General features: G+C 45.2%; 2 protein-coding genes across 6 annotated transcripts in view; one reads left to right on the top strand and one right to left on the bottom strand.

Annotated features, from left to right (window-relative positions):
* pkp3a (plakophilin 3a) lies at window positions 1–18,086 on the top strand. 3 transcript variants are annotated; one of them, XM_056597996.1, is made up of 14 exons: window positions 1–93; window positions 1,007–1,187; window positions 5,001–5,089; window positions 5,560–6,365; window positions 6,817–6,940; window positions 7,305–7,509; window positions 8,370–8,544; window positions 8,789–8,906; window positions 9,017–9,181; window positions 9,315–9,497; window positions 10,327–10,480; window positions 14,369–14,564; window positions 14,950–15,037; window positions 15,975–18,086. In XM_056597996.1, the coding sequence occupies exons 1-14, from the start codon at window positions 91–93 to the stop codon at window positions 16,014–16,016; spliced, it is 2,529 nt and encodes an 842-aa protein (XP_056453971.1). In that variant the 5' UTR covers window positions 1–90; the 3' UTR covers window positions 16,017–18,086. The 3 variants fall into 3 exon arrangements, with proteins under 3 accessions (XP_056453971.1, XP_056453970.1, XP_056453969.1); XM_056597995.1 differs by having other exon boundaries at window positions 2–99; XM_056597994.1 differs by lacking the exon at window positions 1–93 and having other exon boundaries at window positions 487–1,187; window positions 15,975–18,085.
* The window catches only part of sigirr (single immunoglobulin and toll-interleukin 1 receptor (TIR) domain), a 12,889-nt gene continuing 7,481 nt past the window's right edge, over window positions 15,701–21,108 (bottom strand). Inside the window, exons 10-11 of one of the 3 annotated variants that reach the window (XM_056598000.1) lie at window positions 20,367–20,550; window positions 15,701–17,971 (exon numbers count right to left, since the gene is read on the bottom strand). In XM_056598000.1, the coding sequence (XP_056453975.1) occupies window positions 17,805–17,971; window positions 20,367–20,550 (351 nt within the window). In that variant the 3' untranslated portion in view covers window positions 15,701–17,804. The remainder of the gene's footprint in view (window positions 17,972–20,366; window positions 20,551–21,108) is intronic. The other 2 variants (XM_056597998.1, XM_056597999.1) reach the window with 2 other exon arrangements.

Genomic DNA, 21,108 nt, shown 5'->3' on the forward strand with positions numbered 1-21,108 from the left:
CTGTTTGTATCTGTTCCACTCGATTAGAGCAGAGGAACTCGATCAATAAGCAGAGGAGACGTTTGATTAAAGCCTACCAAGATTGTCTCAATGGTAATGGTAAGTTTTTACAAATTTTAAATGGAGTAGCCGATATGAGATATTTAGAATCGCTGAGCTCTGTTTGATGGAAAAGCAAACATGGATACCTTGATAATAACAACATATTTATGCAAACAATTTCAAATTTACTTAAAAATTGAGGGAATTTAGAGAAACTGTTATTTTTTTATTTAATCTGATGCTTCTTTAGAAAACGTTCATAACTTGAGTAGTTATTTCTTACAGGTTAAAAAAAGAGCTTCGATTGAATCTCCAATCAATTCAGAATTAGCCGATGTAACTAGTATCTGGGACGAGGGCCTCCTCTCCGTACTGCACTCATCATATTATGTAAAACAGTGTGACGTCATTTCAGGGCTGTAATTTCACTACGACCCTTCATGGAGTTTTAAAACAAAACCAGGCGAACCTAACCGCGGAACATAGCATGGGGTATTCATAGGAACACACAAAGTGTTATCCATTCAATCATTTGATTTCAAAAGTAGGCTATTTATTGACATTTTTGGGAAATAGGTTTCATCCAGTGAATGATTGATGGTTTTTATGGCCTCTAACGTACACGTACAGGTAAACCAACCAGGTAAAGTCAAGGGATCTGTCGTCTGCATACTAGGCCTGCAGCCTGTATGAGTCACGGCTTCACGGCTCACCTGTGGCAGGTAGCAGCCATGACTTCGTCAGACTCCACCCTACTGTTGACTCAAAGCCACCGGAGAGCTGTCTCTGCGCACTGAGAAACACAGACAGGGAAGCGCCGACGCACGGGACCGAGTGTTCCATTACCCCGCTTATTTGATTACTTATTACATAGTTCAGGACTGGAAGTAGCCTACCGCTTGTCCATCGGTTCACCATGAGTACCATTGCAGCCTCCGAAAGCGTGTTTTTGTCCGCCTTACAGCCCCACACTTCAGTCACCACCTATGGCCTCCCCTCGGACGCACAGATCGGCCAAGGCGGGACCACAGTGTCGGACGAGGCGGCCAGGGCCAGGAGGGTCCAGCAACAGGTCCAGATGAGGCTGGCCGAGAAGTCCACCCTCCCTCGGCAGAATGGCGGAGCAGGGGGGTACGCCAGCTCAGGTAAGCCGGAGCAGACCCCTCGATGCGAAAAGAGTCCCACACATGACCGAGTGACGCGTGAGAAGTTTTAGTATTAAGAGCCGAATACTCGTTTGATCCAACCTCCGCTGAGTCTAGTGTCGTGTCATGTGTATAGGTGTGCAGCTTTTGTGTGCATTTGTTCAGCGGTTAATTAATGTGACATATCGTCTCTCTGGGTGGAAGATATTATCTCCACTAGTATCGGTGGGGCCTCGTCCGTCAGCTGGTCCCCGGGCTGACCGGTGGAGCGAGTGGAGCTGCAGCTCACAACACCGCGGACATACAATGCGTTTATTTTGCGGACGGGCCTAAATGGTAACCTGATAGGAAGGGAGTGGGGGGGACTATGATGGGGGGACTATCCCGACTCCTCCGTGCTGGGTTTCAGGTCTAGACCAGTCCGAGACGAGACTTTTCAGAAATATACCAGACAAATGGCAGAAGGGGAACCAGCCCTGTATGTCAAATGATTACTGTCAGTGGCGAAATGGACTCCATGTTGTCAGTTCGGGGCCAAATGTGTGTGTGTGTCTGTGTGTCTGTGTGTGTGTGTGTGTGTGTGTGTGTGTGTGTGTGTGTGTGTGTGTGTGTGTGTGTGTGTGTGTGTGTGTGTGTGTGTGTGTGTGTGTGTGTGTGTCTCAGTTTCACTGAGAATTAGCCCAGCTGGGTATGGTGATGTACTGTATGCCTCTCTGCAGTTTTTATAACATGAATACGTTGATTTAATTGCAAAGCACTGGTCTTCTCAGGAGATGCCCTGGGCGCAAACACTACAGGGCCCAGCAGCCTGTGTTGTCATCATGAGTCATAGGATTAGCCTGACCAAGCTTTCTTTGGCTGAAAAGGGTCACAGAAAGCCAGATCATTTGCAGCATTGTGGTCAATAGAATGTGTTCGCATTTCTATACGTCCTGCCCGGTCTGTCCAGCGAAGGCTTATGATTCTATCAGCCGTTAAAGCTGTTGTATTTTGTACCACACCTGGCGGTTTCCATGGTTACCGTTCAGTATTCACCAAACCACACAGCCATGGCTGTGAAACATAGCATGGAGCGTGGGACTCTTTTGGTACTGTATGTGTTTGGATAAGGATTAGAGCAAAAAACCTGGCACCTTCTCTTGGTAGCCTAACATTCAATTTAGCATAATTAATTATTATATAATATATATATAATAACAAATATCGGGAATAAAGAAGGGGACGAGAGCAACAATCCTTGATGGTGAAACGGAGACATCGTAAACGTGTCGGATTGTTCAGCCCCATCGGCCGAGGCCAGAGATCAGTTGATTACCAGCTCAACAAGGTGTGTTTTTTATCTGCATTGTACAGGTTGCGATTTGAGGGTGTGTTGCTGTGGATGTGGTGGATGGGCGTAGGCAGGGTGGGGCTGGGGTAGGGTAGGACTCTCTCTCTCACTCTTTCTGTCTCTCCCTCTCCTTCTTGCTGTCCCAACCAGTTTTGGTGCCTTTACCCTGCAGCGTCGGAGTGAGAAATGAGCTTACCCCTCCCATCTCCTTACCTGGGAACGCTGCTCAGACACACCGAGTTACACACACACACACACACACACACACACACACACACACACACACACACACACACACACACACACACACACACACACAGACACACACACACACACACACACACACACACACACACACACACACACACACACACACACAACCACACTCACGCAAACACAAACAAACATACACACACACACACAAGCACACACATGCTTTTACGTACGCACTGCCAGAGATCTGCCTAGGAGTGCGTTCTGACGCCTCCTCATGTTGTTAGTATTCTGCGTGGGAATCTGATTCTTCTTCATCAGAATCTGACCCTGGTCTCACTGAGGAGGACGGCCAGGAGAAAAGCCTGTTGTGTTATGTTACTCCACATCAGCAGGCTTCTCCTGCCATACAGGCTTATTATTTCCATCCCCTTTGTTTACCAAACATGAGTGCAGTGCAGACTTGTCGGTATGTTTGATACCCACGTACACAGAATGTCTGGTATTAAGAGCTACTCTTGAATTCCCATCTAAAGCGTTTTAGTGTTTGCTTAAGTGCCGCCTGGCCTGTTCCTTTGTTACCATGATGGATATATCATTTAAGGCAAACACTCATTTATTCAAGTATCAATAGCTATATAGCTGAGGCCTGGCTAGTCCTAATTTCTGCAGCATTAGATTGAAAAGGAAAATATGCCAGATTGACTGAGAAGAGTAATGTTTATCTCAAGCGTCGAGGGACAAATTCTTGTACAATTGGAATTTTGCTGCTGACCAAAGCTCAACACAACACATTGAGAATGGTTTCTTTGCGGCTGTCTACTACGCCATTTGACTCGGGCCTCCAACCAGCCAGTGACGTGAGAGAGGGTGCAGTGCGTCATGTTGACTCACCCTTACAAATATCTCTTCACATATCAGTTCATCGACAAGACAACGTTACCGTGTTTATGAGCGGTAAACACGTGTTGCCTAGTTGTGCACCCTCTACAGTGTTTCCCACAGAAATTTTGGAGACTATGGGGGGGGGGGGGGGAAGGGGGCGGGTATGGGGCGATTGTTGATTGTTGACGGGGTACGGGGGGTATGGAGCGATTGTTGACCGGGGGGGGTGGGGGGGGGGGGGGGGGGGGGGGTATGGAGCGATTGTTGACGGGGGGGGGGGGGGGGGGGGGGGGGGGGGGGGGGGGGGGGTGTATGTCTTCAAACTTCGCCTGAGCAAAAAAAAAAAAAAAAAAATTTTTTTTTTTTTTTAATAATAATAATAATTCATGTGCACGCAGAGACTATGGCGGCCGAAATTAGACTATGGCGGGCCGCCATAGTCTCGTCAATGTGTGGGAAACACTGCTCTATATACTCAATATGATGCACTGGTTTACACCCCACACTTTGTCTTTGATTCTGCTGCGTTGAAAAGCTCATTCACAGTGTATCTGTTGAAGAACTGAGTCATGTATTAATCGTATAACTAACCTAAAGGCAGTGGGACGGAGCCCACTGCCTACTGAAGACTGCACCTGTTGATGGCCCTGTTTCTCATAGCAACTTATTGTGTCTATTTTAGTGTTCCATGTCCTGTTCTGTACCCATGGTTTTTATTTATCGTTTTTATACTGGCCAAACAGTTGTATATAATGTCCATTTCTTTGGCATGGTCTTTATTTATTTATTTATTCAGGGTTTATGATGGTTTGACAACTTTTGTGTTATTACATATGTTTGACCATAGCACATTATAATATATGTAAATATGTTGCCCCCTTAATGTCGGGTCTGAGACGATTGTCAAATGATGAGCAGGAATGGGAACCATGTGTCCATATGAATACACCCAGCCAGGGAACCCTCCATTCGTGTCCTGTAACGGGGGCTCTAGACTGTAGATTACCCTCCTGTAACTGGGGCTCTAGACTGTGGATTACCCTCCTGTAACTGGGGCTCTAGACTGTGGATTACCCTCCTGTAACTGGGGCTCTAGACTGTGGATTACCCTCCTGTAACGGGGGCTCTAGACTGTGGATTAGGACCCATAAAGGGGTCCCAGGAGGGGACATTCAGTCTGCATGCATTCCCTGTTTCATTTGTATTTCATTGGTGTGTTTGTAGTCTGAAAGGGGGAAGACTGTATTAATGAACATAAAAACTGTGTTCGCCTTCTACTGCACAATACATTGTCCCGTGCTGTGAGCAGGATTTGGAAGCCCTGAGACAGAAGTGAAACCAGTCCGCTGCACATTGAGGTTAACCTCTAGTCTGTTTGATTTCAGAATACGGCGGCTCTTCCTCCGCCAAATACCAGACGTACAACCCGGGCTACAGCTCCAAGTCCTTCGTGTACAACCCTGCCAAAGCCATGGTACTAATCTCCTTATTTTGCCATGCGCCTTTTCCCACCAACCCTGAAAGACACGGCACATCCAGCAAGTATGTTCCACCCGGCGCTGGAGGAGCTAATCATTGACCAGGGTCTATGTCATCAGCGCGGGGCTGGTCGATGGCCCGCCGTTTACGTAGTGTTTCATACAAGGCTGTGATGAGCACAGCACACAGGCCTTGGGGAGCTCACCTCCCATTTCAGACCCAATGCCTGAACGCTCTCAACAAGAGTGAGAGAGAAGGTATTATTAGAATAAACAGTACCTCTATCTGCAGTTGCTGCAAGATTGGGTTATCTCCTGGAGACTGTGTAACCTCATCAGTCCCCTCTTGGGCTGTGTTCTTTCACTCAGGACTTTCTCTCAGTTGTATCAGGGCCTCTGCTGTGTATCTGCACCTCTACTCTGTCCACTACTGATATCTGATCTCACTCTTCCCGATGGAATCCAGGCTCCACGCATGTCCCAGTACTCAGGCAGCATGCCGCGGGGTTTCTCCACGCGCTCGGCCGTGGACCTGGGCCAGCTCAACAGGGTCAGCATGGCGGGGGCAGGAATCGGAGGTGGAGGTGGAGAAAGTGTGATGTACCAGCAGAGGGACGTGGTGATGGGGGGCTACCAGGGAGCCGGCCAGCAACAGATGAGCATGGGCCGAGGCGACCCGGAAATAATCTCCCTGCACTCCATGCGGCCGCAGTCGGCCCACGTGAACTCCTGGATGGTGGACGGCAGCGACGCGGGCAGCATGGTGTCTGAGCGTGACGCCACCATCTCCAGGCAGTACAGCCAAAATGTCAGCAATGGCTACAACACCCAGATGAGGCAGACCATGCAGGGGGGCGGCACCGCCTACCAGGCCCCCATGAGGCGCTCCCTCAGCGGGACACTGTCCCGCGGCGCCAGCATGGTGGGCGGAGGGGAGGCGGAGATGGTCCAGCAGTCCCACTCCTACAAAGGCCCCGCCTACCGCACCATCAGCAGGATCAACAACCGCAACCGGGCCAGCATGGGCTCGGTGTCAGGTGCCTCCACCCTGCAGCACCAGATGTCCAGTGGGAGCGGCTACATGGGGGGCGGGCAGGACAGAGGCTTTGTCCTGGGCGGGATGGCCGGGTCCCAGGGCAACCTGATGATGATGCAGCGTCCTGGCACCATGTCCCGGGCCATGTCGGTGAAGAGCATGCACAGCGTGGGCCGGGGCATGGACGTGTACGACGGAGACATGGACCTACGGGGCAGCCTGGGGAACCTGAGCGGGTGAGTGGACCGCCCCGAGCTGCAAACGGGATGGATGGTTTACATATGCACAGTCTGATCGGCAAACGCATTAACGACTTACAGGGCAGTATGTTATTCGCTACTGATGACAGTTTCTAGGAGAATTGATTTCTCCAGAGATTTACAGTGGAAGGCCTGGGTTGGGTGTGGCGATCTTAGACTTCACATTTCACACTGTACGCTTGTGGATCCTCAGGCAGATGGAGAGACCACGTCGTCAAATGAAGCAGAAAACACTTTGCTTTAGAGGCAGAGAGCGATTCTAATTGACGAGTAATTACTGTGGCTTCCCTTATTGCTGAGAAGTATAATTATAGAAATATCTAATCCTTCCCCTAAGACACAGAAGGAAATGACTCAATGGCGATGTTATTGACATGATGGTTCGTTGCTAGTTATAGTCGTTGATCTGCTGCTGCTTGTTCCACAGGATCAACAATCTGGACATGCCCACCGCGGTGCAGTACCTGAGGGAGTCTGACCCCAACCTGCAAGTCCTGGGGGCGGCCTACATCCAGCACGAGTGTTACAACAACAACGATGCAAAACAAGAGGTAGCCCAGTGCAGAACTTGAGCCGACACACCCCTGCTCGCTGTCCCAACGTCGTTCCCTAGCGTGATTCTCAGTGCATTGCTAACATTCCACACCACTGGGGTCGTTGAAGCAGTCTCACAACGTTTTGTTGTTTTTGTGGTCTTATTTGGTGAACAAACTGAACAAAATAGACACTATTAGATGTATGTCGCTGATACTTCCTTTGATATTACACGTAGTTTAAAACTGATTTGCCAATGTAGGGGATGGGTTTACGAGTGAGGAGGAGTTGCTGCTCCGGTGGAGGCTACTAGGAGTGAGAGTGAATGAGTGGTTTAATCTGTAGTGCTGATCTAACGTTTCCTCACACCCGTGTCCAAAGGTGCGTCGCTGCAAGGGCGTTGGCGAGCTGGTGAAGCTGTTCAACTGTGACAACGAGGAGGTGCAGCGCTTCGCTACCGGCGCCACCAGGAACCTCATCTATGAGAACATGGACAACAAGGTGGCCCTCATCGACGAGGGGGGCATCCCCCAGCTGGTGGAGGCCCTAAAGGAGACCGACGAAGAGCTGCGCAAGAACATCACCGGTAAAACAGCAAATCCCTCCCTCCCTCACTCCCTCCATGTCTCCGCCCCTTGAGGTGTGTTGCATTTCACACAACTGTGATTGACAGGTGGATTCCCCTAACCAATCACGGAAGAAATGCCCTGATGTTCAGAAATTAGCCGGGAGCGATCTCAAATGGCTCATCCAGAGACACACACACCGATAATCGCTCTTTACCTAAAACAAATTTAAACGAGATCCACCTTAACTGAGCGAGATTTTTAGTCAATAGTTAAACCCTATCTCACACTGTGCTGTGAGCCGTCAAAGACTATAATTAACTTTTGTGTTTGCTTCCGGGAACTGTGTGAAATGACTCTTCAAAGGAAGCTGTTCGGTGCCTGAATCGTAATCCTCTTAACGTGCTTAGAGCAAAAAATTTTAAACATATCCCACATTGGTATTGTTCAATGTGTAGTGTAGTTGGGCAGGTGCTGTTTGTAGTGCAGGTGCTGTTTGTTTCCTGGTGTGTTGATATGGGAGGAAGAGAAGGGAGTGGCCATTTGGTTTATGTCTGCAACACCCCTCGCATGCCTAAAGGCCTTGTTAGTCTTTAGATTACCAACAACAGGATTTTCAGCGGTTTGACATGCGTGAGAATTGCACAACAAACAAACACACTTTGGAAACTCCATCAGTTGTTTACGATTTGTTGAAATCCAAATTTTCATTCCATAATGGAATTATAATTTCCTCATGGATTTCATTTATAATGACAGCTTCTTTAATGGAAGCGTAATTGCAAAGTGAAAACCTGAAAACAGGCTGAAGAAGTCTGATGACTGATAAGGTCTGTATCAAGCCAGTGGGCCAACCCTCCAGTCTTTTCTGTTTGTTCAGGCATCCTGTGGAACCTGTCGTCCAAAGACAACCTGAAGGAAAAGCTGGCCAAGGAGACGCTGCCAGAGCTCACTGAGAAGATCCTCGTCCCCCTGTGTGGCACCGCCGACGGGGACTCCATCCAGCATACCGCCTCCGAGGCAGACATCTTCTACAACACCACCGGATGCTTAAGGTACACACACACAGGCGCACACGCACACACGCACAAAGCCAAAAATCGGATTTGAAATACATCTGAAAGAGTACCACCGTTTGTCTTACTCTTTGTACTCTTTGTATGGTGTGCAGTTGTGGTACTTCATTCTAAAGTCTTGTATATGACCTACCTGACCAAAGGGGCCTGTATCTGCCATGTCGATATCGCCTCTCAAACACCTCTCCCGTCCCTTTGGACACTGACCGTCCCCCGCCATCAGGAACCTGAGCTCGGTGAACGAGAAGACTCGGCAGCAGATGAGGGAGACCCACGGGCTGGTGGACTCCCTGGTCTGCTACATCAAATGCTCCCTGGAGGGCAACACTCCAGAGGACAAGGTAGGACTCCTCGGCCAATGGAAGTGCACTTCTGTTGTGGCTGTTGTTGCTGATGATGCGGTTCTTATGTGTGCAAACAGCATTCCCAGCGTTTGTGTGTTGGTTTGCAGGGGGTTGAGAACGCGGTGTGCGTGCTCCGTAACCTGTCCTACCAGTTGTACAGCGAGCTGCCCCCCTCTGCCACCCTGCGCCTGGAGGGGCCCAGCCGGGCTAGCGACACCAGCAATGCAGAAGCCATCGGCTGCTTCACCCCTAAGAGCCGGAAGGCCAAAAACGTAAGTCAGCCCACGCCAGCACTCCCTGTGCCCCTCACAGAGCTCCACAGCACAACACAGAGCTCCACATCAGCACGTGCTCTACATCAGATGTAGGACTCATCCCTGTCTCCTTTGTCTCCTCTCCCGGCAGAGGAAGGACAAGGACCTGTCCACCTTCACCGAGGTGGCCAGGGTCCCCAAGGGGATGGAGTGGCTGTGGCACCCTCAGATCGTGTCGCTGTACAACCGCATTCTGCGCCAGTGTGAGATCAACGCCATCACGCGCGAGGCCGCCTGTGGAGCCCTGCAGAACATCACCGCTGGGGACAAGAGGGTGAGCGGGGAACCGGCGGCTTGGTGGTTCCTTACAGAGGAACCGTCACACTGGGTTATTTACAAGCTGCGGGGACGGCTGCTTCACACGCTGGTTTTGAACCTACTCGGTTTCCCGCTGAAACATTGCAGGGAAAGGTGGACCGTTGCTCTCATTGGTCGGAATCAGAACAATGGAAAACCTCCCTGTCCAATGATCTATATGGTCCATCTTTTCAAAGAGTTTTCAAGCAAAAGAAATACTCAGATATCAGAGTTTATGGGTTAGGGTTTAACGTCAACGCATTGTTCTCATGTCTCCAGGAAAACCCCACCTCATGTTATGAGGAGTTTTGAGCCTCTTGTTGGTTCTGGTCTCACCTTGCGTGTATTGAATATCAGAATCAGAATCAGAATTACTTAAACTTATTGTAGAAGTTCACAAGAGTAAAAGTATTAGGCTTTGTTCCTCAACAGCCACATAGCAGCACCAACACAAGATAATGTAAATAAAGATAAGTATAAATAAAAATATGTAAAAATAAGTAGCAGCATCAATAGATCACAATAATAAATAATAATACAAATTAAATTAAATGAAGTATGTAATAATAAGTAGAGAAACTAAAGCAGTAATGATGTGTAGTAAAGTGTAAAGTGTAAAGGTTTCAAGTGGTAGTGGTACCAGCCGCGGTTGATTCTTTAGTTAAAAATGCTGTGCAAGTTACTGTAAAGTATGGATTGAAATAGTCTGTTGTTGTAGTGTGCGTGGGGTTGCTTTGGGGGTAGTGGATTTCTCCAGAAGCCTGAGCCGGAGTCGTCCTCTAACGATCTTCACGTTGTGTTCCCAGTGGGCGTCGGTGCTGAGCCGCGTGGCGTTGGAGCAGGAGCGCATGCTGCCCGTGCTGATGGATCTCATGCGCACCGACAGAGACCTGGAGCTGCGCTCGCTCACCGGCTTCCTGCGCAACCTGTCCCGCCACGCCAAGGACAAGAACGATATGGGTAAGTCTGGACTCGCCCCGCGCCGGCTCCATACACTGCCAGGTTAGACAGGGCCTTCAACCAATCCTGAATCATTCTGACGCCAGAATTCAGGTTCCAGTCTGCACAGAACCACACAGTTAGAACGGCCTCAGGTAGCCTGAGAGCCACCGGCAACTTTAAATAAATTATAAAAATAGATATAAAGATAATGACTAAAACGCATATGAATATTACAGGTTTTAAAAAAACTATCAGTAAAACTTAAAAAAATAAATCAAATCTCCAAAGTCGACCTCGATGTTATAGCGGCCAATACTATAGACTGATAGAAATGACATGACACAGCAGGGTGAAACACTACTAAAGCGTCTACCATATTAATATGGAGTCAGTTTCCTGCCATAATTCAAACCTGAAAAAAAAAGTTTCAAAGGCTTGTAAGTCTGGGTTTGAAAACTCAACACCTTGTAAAAAAGGTTTTGCAACACTGAAAAAAGAGATTATAACCTGAAAAAAACTAAAACTAAAATTCAAACATCTGTAAACATGATCTTGTGTTCTATTTTATCTTCTTCATCATTTTCACCAACACATTTTCAAAGTTCAAACAATTTCACCAGCGCATTTGCAGAGTTTCAAATCTGGCACTATTCTAACAGTGTATTTCATTGTTGCCCGGTTTTGAAACCTTGTAAATGGGATTCTGCAAACAGGTGTTCATACATTGAGAAATACGTTTTGAAAGGTTCAATATTTAGTTTTAAAAACTTGTAAAGGTGTACGTTTACGACATTGCAACGTATTTTTTTCAGAACTGGCTTTTCAGCACTGACTTTTCAGAGATTTGACCACACAGGCGCAAGCTTTGAGTCACGTGAATATTGGCAGTGTTCTGGCGCCTATGGCAAGCCGAATTGTCATTTATTAACTAAGTTTGACTATCCAGAATTTACATTGCAGATATCTGCAATTCAGTTTCGCCTAGTCAAAACTAACATTTCGGATATCCGCAACTACATTCCTCCTATCCGCAATTGTCATTTCAGATATCCACAAAGACATTCCTCCTAGGCGAAATTACGTCATTTTCGCCATTCATGTCTATGGGGTTTCTCATTGCGGATATCTACAATTCAGTTGCGGATATCCACTTTGTGAATTACGGATATCTGCAACTGAATTGTAGATATCTGTAATTCCAGTTTGAGATATCTACAATTTGATTCTGACTAGTCATAATTCCAGTTCAAGATATCTTTAATTCACCTCAATTCAAGATATCTACATGTCCCTTTTCAGATATCTTAAATTAAGTTTTGACTAGGCGAAATGAAGTTGTAGATATCTCTAACTGGAGTTACGACTAGTCAAAATGACGTTGTAGATATCTCTAACTGGAGTTACGACTAGTCAAAATGACGTTGTAGATATCTATTATCAAGTTATAGATATCTTGAAAGGAATTTTGATTAGAGATATCTACAATTGTAGATATCTTTAACTTTCCTTCTGCCTAGGCGAAACTGAATTATAGATATCTTGAATTCGAGTTTTGACTAGGCGAAATGACGTTTCAGATATCTGTAATGACGTTTCAGATATCTGTAATGACGTTTCAGATATCTGTCATGACAAATTATAGGACCGTTTACTTTAAGCGGGAGCGGAGCAGCTCCTCGTTCAATCATCATTCACACAATTCACTGATTACATCGCTCCATATTTTCTCGTGATCTTTTCGATCACAGCCAACGCCATGACTGCTCCTTTCTTATTCCATTCGGAAATGAACCCACTTCTTCTTTGATTATGGCGGCAAGGGGAAATTACGTATTTCTGGATATCTAAAACGTAATGCCCAACACTTAAATGACGTTTGAGATATCTTTAACTTTCATTCTGCCTAGGCGAAACTGAATTACAGATATCTGCAATTGTCATTTAAGATGTGTGACGAGTTGAATGTCGTTTTCCGTGAAGTCATTGCAGATATCTGTAATTCAGTTTCGCCTAGTCAAAACTGAATTACAGATATCTCTAACTATCGTTTCGACTAGTCAAAACTACGTCACAGATATCTCTAACTGTCGTTTCGACTAGTCACAACTACGTAACAGATATCTTGAATGAAGTTGTTGATATCTACAATGTAAATTCTGGATAGTCAAACTTAGTTAATAAATGTCAATTCGGCTTGCCATAGGCGCCACTCGTTTTGAAACTCCTGACAGTCGAATCTGAAAAAGAAAAAACGTTCCTGGGGGCGGGACCATTTAGCTCTAAACCTATTGGTTGCTCTCGGCTGACGTACATTCCAATCACATGTGCCGTTCAACGGGCTGTGCGTGATTGACAGTGCTCTGCCGATGACACGAATAACAAGCAACTTTCGCGGTTGATTTTGATTTCCATTTTCTGGAACCATGGCTGTTTCCCAAAGTGAAGGCTGCAGCCTTGCTAGGACGCGTCCTTGCTAGTCGCGTCCTATGGAGATGAGACTCTTTGTAGGGTGTTCGAATTCTCAGTGGTCCACTATATAGTGGACTTAAAATAGGGTACATACGATGTTCCCTACATGTTACTCCCGTATACCACAATGCAATGCGGTTGTATTTTTCCAGGGGAGAAGAAGAAGCGTCTCCGGCTTGTGTTTAGAAATGTCAACAATTTATTTGGGATTTAACATTCAAAATTAATTTAAAAAAACTTGAACAAGGAAATGTAACATTCAACATCAATACAACCTCCAGCCCGGTTTGTTTAGATGATGTCGGCGCATCACGTCACACAAATACCAGGCGCATTTACTGACGCAAATGACGTTTAGAAATGTTAGGCGTAGTGTCCGAATTCTCGTTGCCTATTCCCTATATAGTGCACTATATCATGTACACTATATAGGGAATAGGGAACGATTTCGAACACAGCTTCTGGTTCCAGAAAATGGAAATCAAAATCAACATCGAAAGTCGCTTGTTATTCGTGTCATCGGCAGAGCACTGTCAATCACGCACAGCCCGTTGAACGGCACATGTGATTGGAATGTACGTCAGCCGAGAGCAACCAATAGGTTTAGAGCTAAATGGTCCCGCCCCCAGGAACGTTTTTTTCTTTTTCAGATTCGACTGTCAGGAGTTTCAAAACGAGTGGCGTCAGAACACTGCCAATATTCACGTGACTCAAAGCTTGCGCCTGTGTGGTCAAATCTCTGAAAAGTCAGTGCTGAAAAGCCAGTTTTGAAAAAATACGTTGCAATGTCGTAAACGTACACCTTTACAAGTTTTTAAAACTAAATATTCAACCTTTCAAAACGTATTTCTCAATGTATGAACACCTGTTTGCAGAATCCCATTTACAAGGTTTCAAAACCGGGCAACAATGAAATACACTGTTAGAACAGTGCCAGATTTGAAACTCTGCAAATGCGCTGGTGAAATTGTTTGAACTTTGAAAATGTGTTGGTGAAAATGATGAAGAAGATAAAATAGAACACAAGATCATGCTTACAGATGTTTGAATTTTAGTTTTATTTTTTTTCAGGTTATAATCTCTTTTTTCAGTGTTGCAAAACCTTTTTTACAAGGTGTTGAGTTTTCAAACCCAGACTTACAAGCCTTTGAAACTTTTTTTTTCAGGTTTGAATTATGGCAGGAAACTGACTCCATATATTAAGCGCTATATAAATTTCATTTACTATTATTATTATTATTATTACTACTATACATGGCCTGTACTGAGCCCCGGGTGACCCCTGCTGTGTAGCAGCTCTATGCCCTGACTCAGTCATGGTCAGGGGGATGTCTGGTATTTAGGTGGTGCTATTCACCCTAGGGACACTCCAAGGCATGTCGACAGTTCAGAAGACTGATGTGTTGTCTCAACATGGTGTTTTTGTTCTCTCTGCAGCCACCAAGATGGTGAACAACCTGGTGTCCAAGCTGCCCGACGACGGGAACCAGAAGGAGCCCTCCAGCGAGGTGGTGGTCAACATCTGTGGGATCCTCAACAACCTGGTGACCAGCAGCTCCGTGGCCGCCAGAGACATCTGCTTCTTCGATGGGCTCACCAAGCTCGTTGGCATCAAGAACTCCCACGACCACAGGTAGCTGGGACTTAAAATAGGGAGCATCCTGATTGGACGATGTGTTTTTTTTTTCCTACCGTGGGATTTACAGCACATCTAAAGATTGATGTGAGAATTGTGTCGGTTTTCCCTCCACATGAAGGGAACCCTTTTCTGAAATGCGTTGATGAGTGTCCAAAGACCCGTTTCAACACGCACTTCGTTTTCACTGCCTTTTGGCTCACTACTTTAAGTCAAGAAGAAGAAACACGCTTTGTTTGACGAAATCGAAAATATCATTCGTACTTGACTGCTTAACGGTTCGAGACTTAAGTCAATGAATGACTGAATACTACTTGGCATTTTCCCTCCTTCTCGTCTTACGTCAATGGTTAATCTTCCCTGTGTGGTTTCATCTCCTCAGCGCGGGGAAGTTGAAAGCAGCCAAGGCCGCAGCCACGGTTCTTTCCAACATGTTCCAGTACAAGAAACTGCACAAAGACTACAAAGGGGTAAGAAAGTCCTGTGTGAATGCGCCTGGCTGTTTCCACAGCGAGACTCAAGAATGCCACCGATCCTGTACGGCCAGCGGAGCCTCTGTCTGGCGTTACTCGTACAGTGAGGGTCAAAGGTGGTCTGGTGATCACCTAACGCCGGTTTCTGGAGAGCCAATCGAGAGGCTTATGACCATTATAACCGTTGTATATGACGTCAACTTGTTCATTTCAGCACATAGACACACCAGAAGAAAAGGAAAGCAGCGACTCAGTGTGAAAACTTTCTCTTCTTTGTGAAGCATTAACTCCACCCTTTTTTTGCTTGCTTTGCTTTTGCATGCACACACACACACACACACACACACACACACACACACACACACACACACACACACACACACACACACACACACACACACACACACACACACACACACACACACACACACACAGTAGGTTGACATTCCTGAAAGCATAAAACACATCATTTGGTGGCTGGTGTTTGAAAACATCCCTAGTAAATCAAACACACACACACCTAGACAAGCTCACACACACAGGCACACAAACACACTCTTACACACACATTCACTCTCTCTTGAACGCGCATACAAGCTCGTCAACACACACACACGCACACACATGTTGTTGCACACCTCCCGGTTGGCAGGGGTGTGGTAGATTTATTGGTGTGCAGACCTGCCGCACCCAGGGGCTGGGTCATGTGGTGTATTGTGTAACGCACACAAGTCCTGACACAACCAAAAATGCGTGTTTGCTTTCTGCCATTTCCCCTTTCTACCGGCATCACGGCAGAACTTTTTAACTTTTTGTTTCCATTCCTTTAATGGAAAACCCCAAGCTGTCAATGCATAATGTATGTGTTATTAATCGAAACATTTGATCGCCCTGATGTCACATTAACGTTTTGACTTGTCACTCTGTCTTACAGAAAGGGTTTACGAGGCCAGACTTCGCCGATTTGTCCATCTGATAAGAAGTAACGACTTCAGTATGTATATAATCATCTGCGTCAAGGACTTGTTGACGGGAATCTACTGGGTAGAGAGCAGGGACATTCAACGTGCGTTCACTACAACAGGATTTTTCAGCTGCATTGGGAAAAACGATGGACTGTGTGAATAAAATGGTAATTATAGATATGGTGTGCACCTTAACGATTGACATTTGTTAAACATCGGTAAAAAAAAGAAAGAGAATCAGGGATTTTATTTCCACCCTGTTCTCTCTCCCCCCTTCTTTCAACTGCTCTCTGTTTCTGTATCATCTTAGTTTTATGTATCCAAATGAAATGATTGAGTAAAACAGTGAGGCCCGTTGTGTGTAATCTCCTTCTCGTGTGAACACTCCCACGAGAAAACGAAAAAGACTCAGTGTCCCATCTCGTTACTGTTTACTCCACAACGCCCTCTAACTAGCATTTTATAAATCCTAATATAAATAGCGTCCCTTGTCTCATTGTTATTTTGTAAAAAGTGCTTTGTTAAATAAATGAAATAGTAAAAGAATACACATAAAGAAAATATATATACTAGTGGGCGTGTGTGGATGTATAGGCATGTAGAAAATGACTTCTGTAAATATTTAGTCTTTTTATATGTTTTAGCAATTAAAACTCATTCTTTATACAATTCTATGCTGTTTATCATAAAGGTGACATTTTTCAAAAACATTAATCCGTAAGACCCCAATTTTCATATCTTGAAACCTAAGATAATGTTAATGTATAAAGGTGTAAGAATTATTCAGAATGGTTGTGGTTTAAAGTCAGCATGTGAACCAGCACAATCTGCCAGCTCATGTTTTATGTACTCTGGCAGACCCACTGCAAATTGTCCTGCGGATGTTGGGAGCAAGTTTAACATGCTCTGTTTTAATGCTAACTAGAATGTATTTTGTTTGGTACTCAACAGGTTTTTAAGTGTCTGTTCGATGTTTCAATCTTGACATACTTTGTAGATTACAATGACTTTAATCGACATGTTATTGCATGTAACATGCAAATGAATGAAATTCTTGTTTAATCGCAAACATTAATCCAGAACTGCCGTGTTGAAAATGTCACTGTATATATTTCAGCATTTGAATTCATATCATATATTATCACAAGATCAGATGTATTTATTTTTAATAAAGAACATCAACCAATTTCATTATTTTACATGAAAGCATTTAAGAGTGCTGTGGTGGATGCGCCTGGTGGATGTCATGGCCTCATGGTGTTTGCGTTTAAGTTACTAATCGCGACTGTAAGAGGACGGCCCCTCCCTGCATATTTCTCCTGCTCGGACAGGAACCATTCCTGTCCTGAGCTGCCACACCCGTCCCCTGATTGCTTTGTGTGTTTGCTCTTGCCATCACCTTTTACATACTTAACAACCAGCCTCTTAATGGGGACAATTACAGCATTCAAACAGCATTCAAACAGCATTGAGTTGATGTTCACGCCATCTGTTCGATAGGAGCGACCTTGTCAAGTGAATCACAATTCCAGGTGTGTCTGAAAGGTCCATCTGCTAACTAAATGATAAACTCTGACTCATTCATACTTTTTATTGTTTACTAATCTATTTAATTAACTACATAAAACCTTCTTTGGTAAACTGTACAAAATGTTATTCTGTGAATTGAATCCACGAAATAGTACAAAACAATGTAATGTTGCATTTGGGGAGCAGCCCACTACTCTTCACTCTCGGGTGATGCGCACTGAGCGGGAGCAAGGTGTGGTCCGGGTCTGAGTCGTGATGGAGCAGCACCGTCACATGTCCTCCTTGGTTACCAGGCAGTAGAAGTCTGTGCGGGCGCCGTAGTTACGGGAGCCCAGGTCTGACACGTCGATGTCTGAGTGTTTGAGCTCCGCCGGCACCGTGGGAAAGGCTCCCAACACGGGAACTCCTGAGGCTCTGTACACAGGCAGGCGCCGCCCTGCAGAGCACACACTCATCAGGGGGAGGTCCTCATCCGGAGACATAGACATATATACACCATAGATATAGAGATATATACAATAGATATAAAGATATAGACATATATGCACTATATAGAGATATATATATGTATACACACTATAGAAATATACAATAGATATAAAGACATAGACATATATACACTATATAGAGATATATATACACTATAGATATATACAATAGATATAAAGATATAGACATATACACATTATAGATATATATATATATACACATCTATATATACACTGTAGTTATAGACGAGATATATGCACTATATAAATATCTCTCTCTCTCTCTCTCTCTCTCTCTCTCTCTCTCTCTCTCTCTCTCTCTCTCTCTCTCTCTCTCTCTCTCTCTCTCTCTCTCTCTCTCTCTCTCTCTCTCTCTCTCTCTCTCTCTCTCTCTCTCTCTCTCTCTCTCTCTCTCTCTCTCTCTCTGTATGTGTGTAGGGGTGTGTATATATATATATATATACTTCAGAGATGTATATCAATATATATATACTTCAGAGATGTATATCAATATATATATATTTTAGAGATGTATATCAATATATATATATATTGGAACAGTGGTTCTGAGCAAATAATTTGATTGGACAAGAGACATTCCATGAGCTCTGCAGGAGCACTGATATGAGCGTCCAACATCACTCGGACTGTTCACCAAACTGTTCTCCAAATGTCAAAATCACTGCCAGCTGTAACCAACTTACTTTAACTGACATAAACTGTTACCTTGGACCGAACCTGAACCAGCTTTGCGCCGTAGCCTAAAGATGGATATAATCCCAAATATAACATTTGATTTGATGCACAATTGAGACTACAGATGTGCCCCGATGTCAGCGGGCTTTTCGTGTTCACTCCCGTTGGACTTCATGTGTATGGTGTTTTGTTTATATGTTTGTCACACACGGATGCATTATTGTCACCGGCGCCACAGACACGGTTGTCAGTTGACAGCATGTTTTCGGGTTGCAGGATACATGCCAATATCCAAATAAATGTGTATGACAATAAGCCAATATTAAAGGGGTAGTTCGGAATTTTGGACATAGGGCCTGATTCCGAAGTGAGCATTGGTATTCTATATCACTGGAGACAGTTTTCAACACATTTCATTCAGTCCTTCTAGTTGCAGAGTTTGCTCGTGCTAGGCTAGCGCAAGTCAACGGGCAATGCTAGCCTGCTGTTAAAAACAGTCTTACCCACTCTACAGTACACCCGAGGTAAATCAATTATAACGACAGACTATAAATCTAAATGTCTGTTTATAGAATAATGTTAAAAAATAAAACCAACCTTGCATTGCATTGCATTTTGAGGGAATTGCGGGGTCTCAGCAGCAGTGTTTATATTCCTGTACGTAGGCTACGGCAGCGGCGGACTGATACCTAGGTTACCTGCCGCTGTCATTGCTACAAACGCAGAGTACAGTGAACGAAGGAATTCTACAAGCGTATTAAATTAACAAGATATGGCCACGTTTGGAGGAGTTAGCGATGCATCTGCTTTTGAAGACGATTATGAGGAATTTGTTGTATCCAACGAACCGTACATGTACGAGCCGGTGTTTTGATGTCAAAGCCAGCAGCAACAAGCCACAGTTGAGTCCTTTCTGGATCTCACCCTGGAAATTGGTGGAAACTTTGTGGTGCCCATCTGTACCGTTTATTTCTACAATTTCTAAAAGCACACTGAACCATCATGTTGCCTAGTCGTTCAATTGCGCTTCTGTCCCACGCTTCTCTGTTTACGTTCTTCTGTCGTGATTCGGTTACAAACCTAACCAGCGCATAGTAGAATTCCGCTTCTGATGAGAAAGTAGTCCCTCGATGATTCATGCGATGCAAGGTTAGTTTTATTTCTAACATTATTCTATCAACACAGACATTTAAATCTATAGTCTGGCGTTATAATTGATTTACCTCGGGTGTACTGTGGAGTGGGTAAGACTGTTTTTAATAGCAGGCTAGCATTGCCCGTTGACTTGCGCTAGCCTAGCACGAGCGAACTCTGCAACTAGAAGGCCTAAATGAAATGTGTTGAAAACTGTCTCCAGTGATATAGAATACCAATGCTCACTTCGGAATCAGGCCCTATGTCCAAAATTCCGAACTACCCCTTTAAGTCAAATGTGGCCTTAAAACGGCAGCTAATGTTGAGCTAAACTTTTCGTGTTCACTCCCGTTGGAGTTCATGTGCATGGTGTTTTGTTTATATGTTTCTTGACAACAGTCCGCTCATTGGGGATCTATTTTTTTTGGCGGAAGCTATTTCATTTGTTTATGATTAAATAAACATTCAAATCACAATCTATTGTCAATTGTTCTAGTCTGGGCTTGGCCGTACCCGTGCCAAGGTCTCCAGCAGGGTCCGCCTCTGACCGCCAGTCCAGGTAGTCTGGGTCCAGGGTCAGCATGGGGTCTTTGTCCTCCTGCAGCATGGTCTGGGGGTCTCTGGCGGACTCACAGTGGAAGTCCAGCCGGCGAGGCAAGGCCAAGACCAGCTCCTTCCAGAACACTGACGACAGGCTCTGCTCACACAAGTCAACAGAGCTTCAGCTACAGGTGACCACTACCACGTCAAAGACAAACTACAGGTGACCTCTACCACGTCACAGACAAACTACAGGTGACCTCTACCACATCAAAGACAAACTACAGGTGACCTCTACCACTTCAAAGACAAACTACAGGTGACCTCGACCACGTCACACACAAACTACAGGTAACTTCTACCAATTCAAAGTCAAACTACACCTCCACCACGTTGCAGACAAACTGCAGGTGACCTCTAATACGTCACAGACAAACTACAGGTGACCTCTACCACATCAAAGACAAACTACAGGTGACCTCTACCACATCAAAGACAAACTACAGGTGACCTCTACCACGTCACAGACAAACTACAGGTGACCTCTACCACGTCACAGACAAACTACAGGTGACCTCTACCACTTCAAAGTCAAACTACACCACCACTTTGCAGACAAACTACAGGTGACCTCTACTACGTCACAGACAAACTACAGGTGACCTCTACCACGTTACAAACTACAGGTGACCTCTACCACGTTACAAACTACAGG

The sequence above is a fragment of the Gadus chalcogrammus genome, chromosome 9 (assembly GCF_026213295.1).
Source record: "Gadus chalcogrammus isolate NIFS_2021 chromosome 9, NIFS_Gcha_1.0, whole genome shotgun sequence".
Taxonomy (NCBI): domain Eukaryota; kingdom Metazoa; phylum Chordata; class Actinopteri; order Gadiformes; family Gadidae; genus Gadus; species Gadus chalcogrammus.

Bases quoted from the DNA above. Each gene is read 5' to 3' on its own strand.
- pkp3a (XM_056597994.1), top strand. From the start codon at position 959: ATGAGTACCATTGCAGCCTCCGAAAGCGTGTTTTTGTCCGCCTTACAG. The intron at 5,090-5,559 runs GTACTAATCTCC...GATGGAATCCAG, and splicing joins ACAACCCTGCCAAAGCCATG to GCTCCACGCATGTCCCAGTA. The intron at 9,498-10,326 runs GTGAGCGGGGAA...TTGTGTTCCCAG, and splicing joins TCACCGCTGGGGACAAGAGG to TGGGCGTCGGTGCTGAGCCG.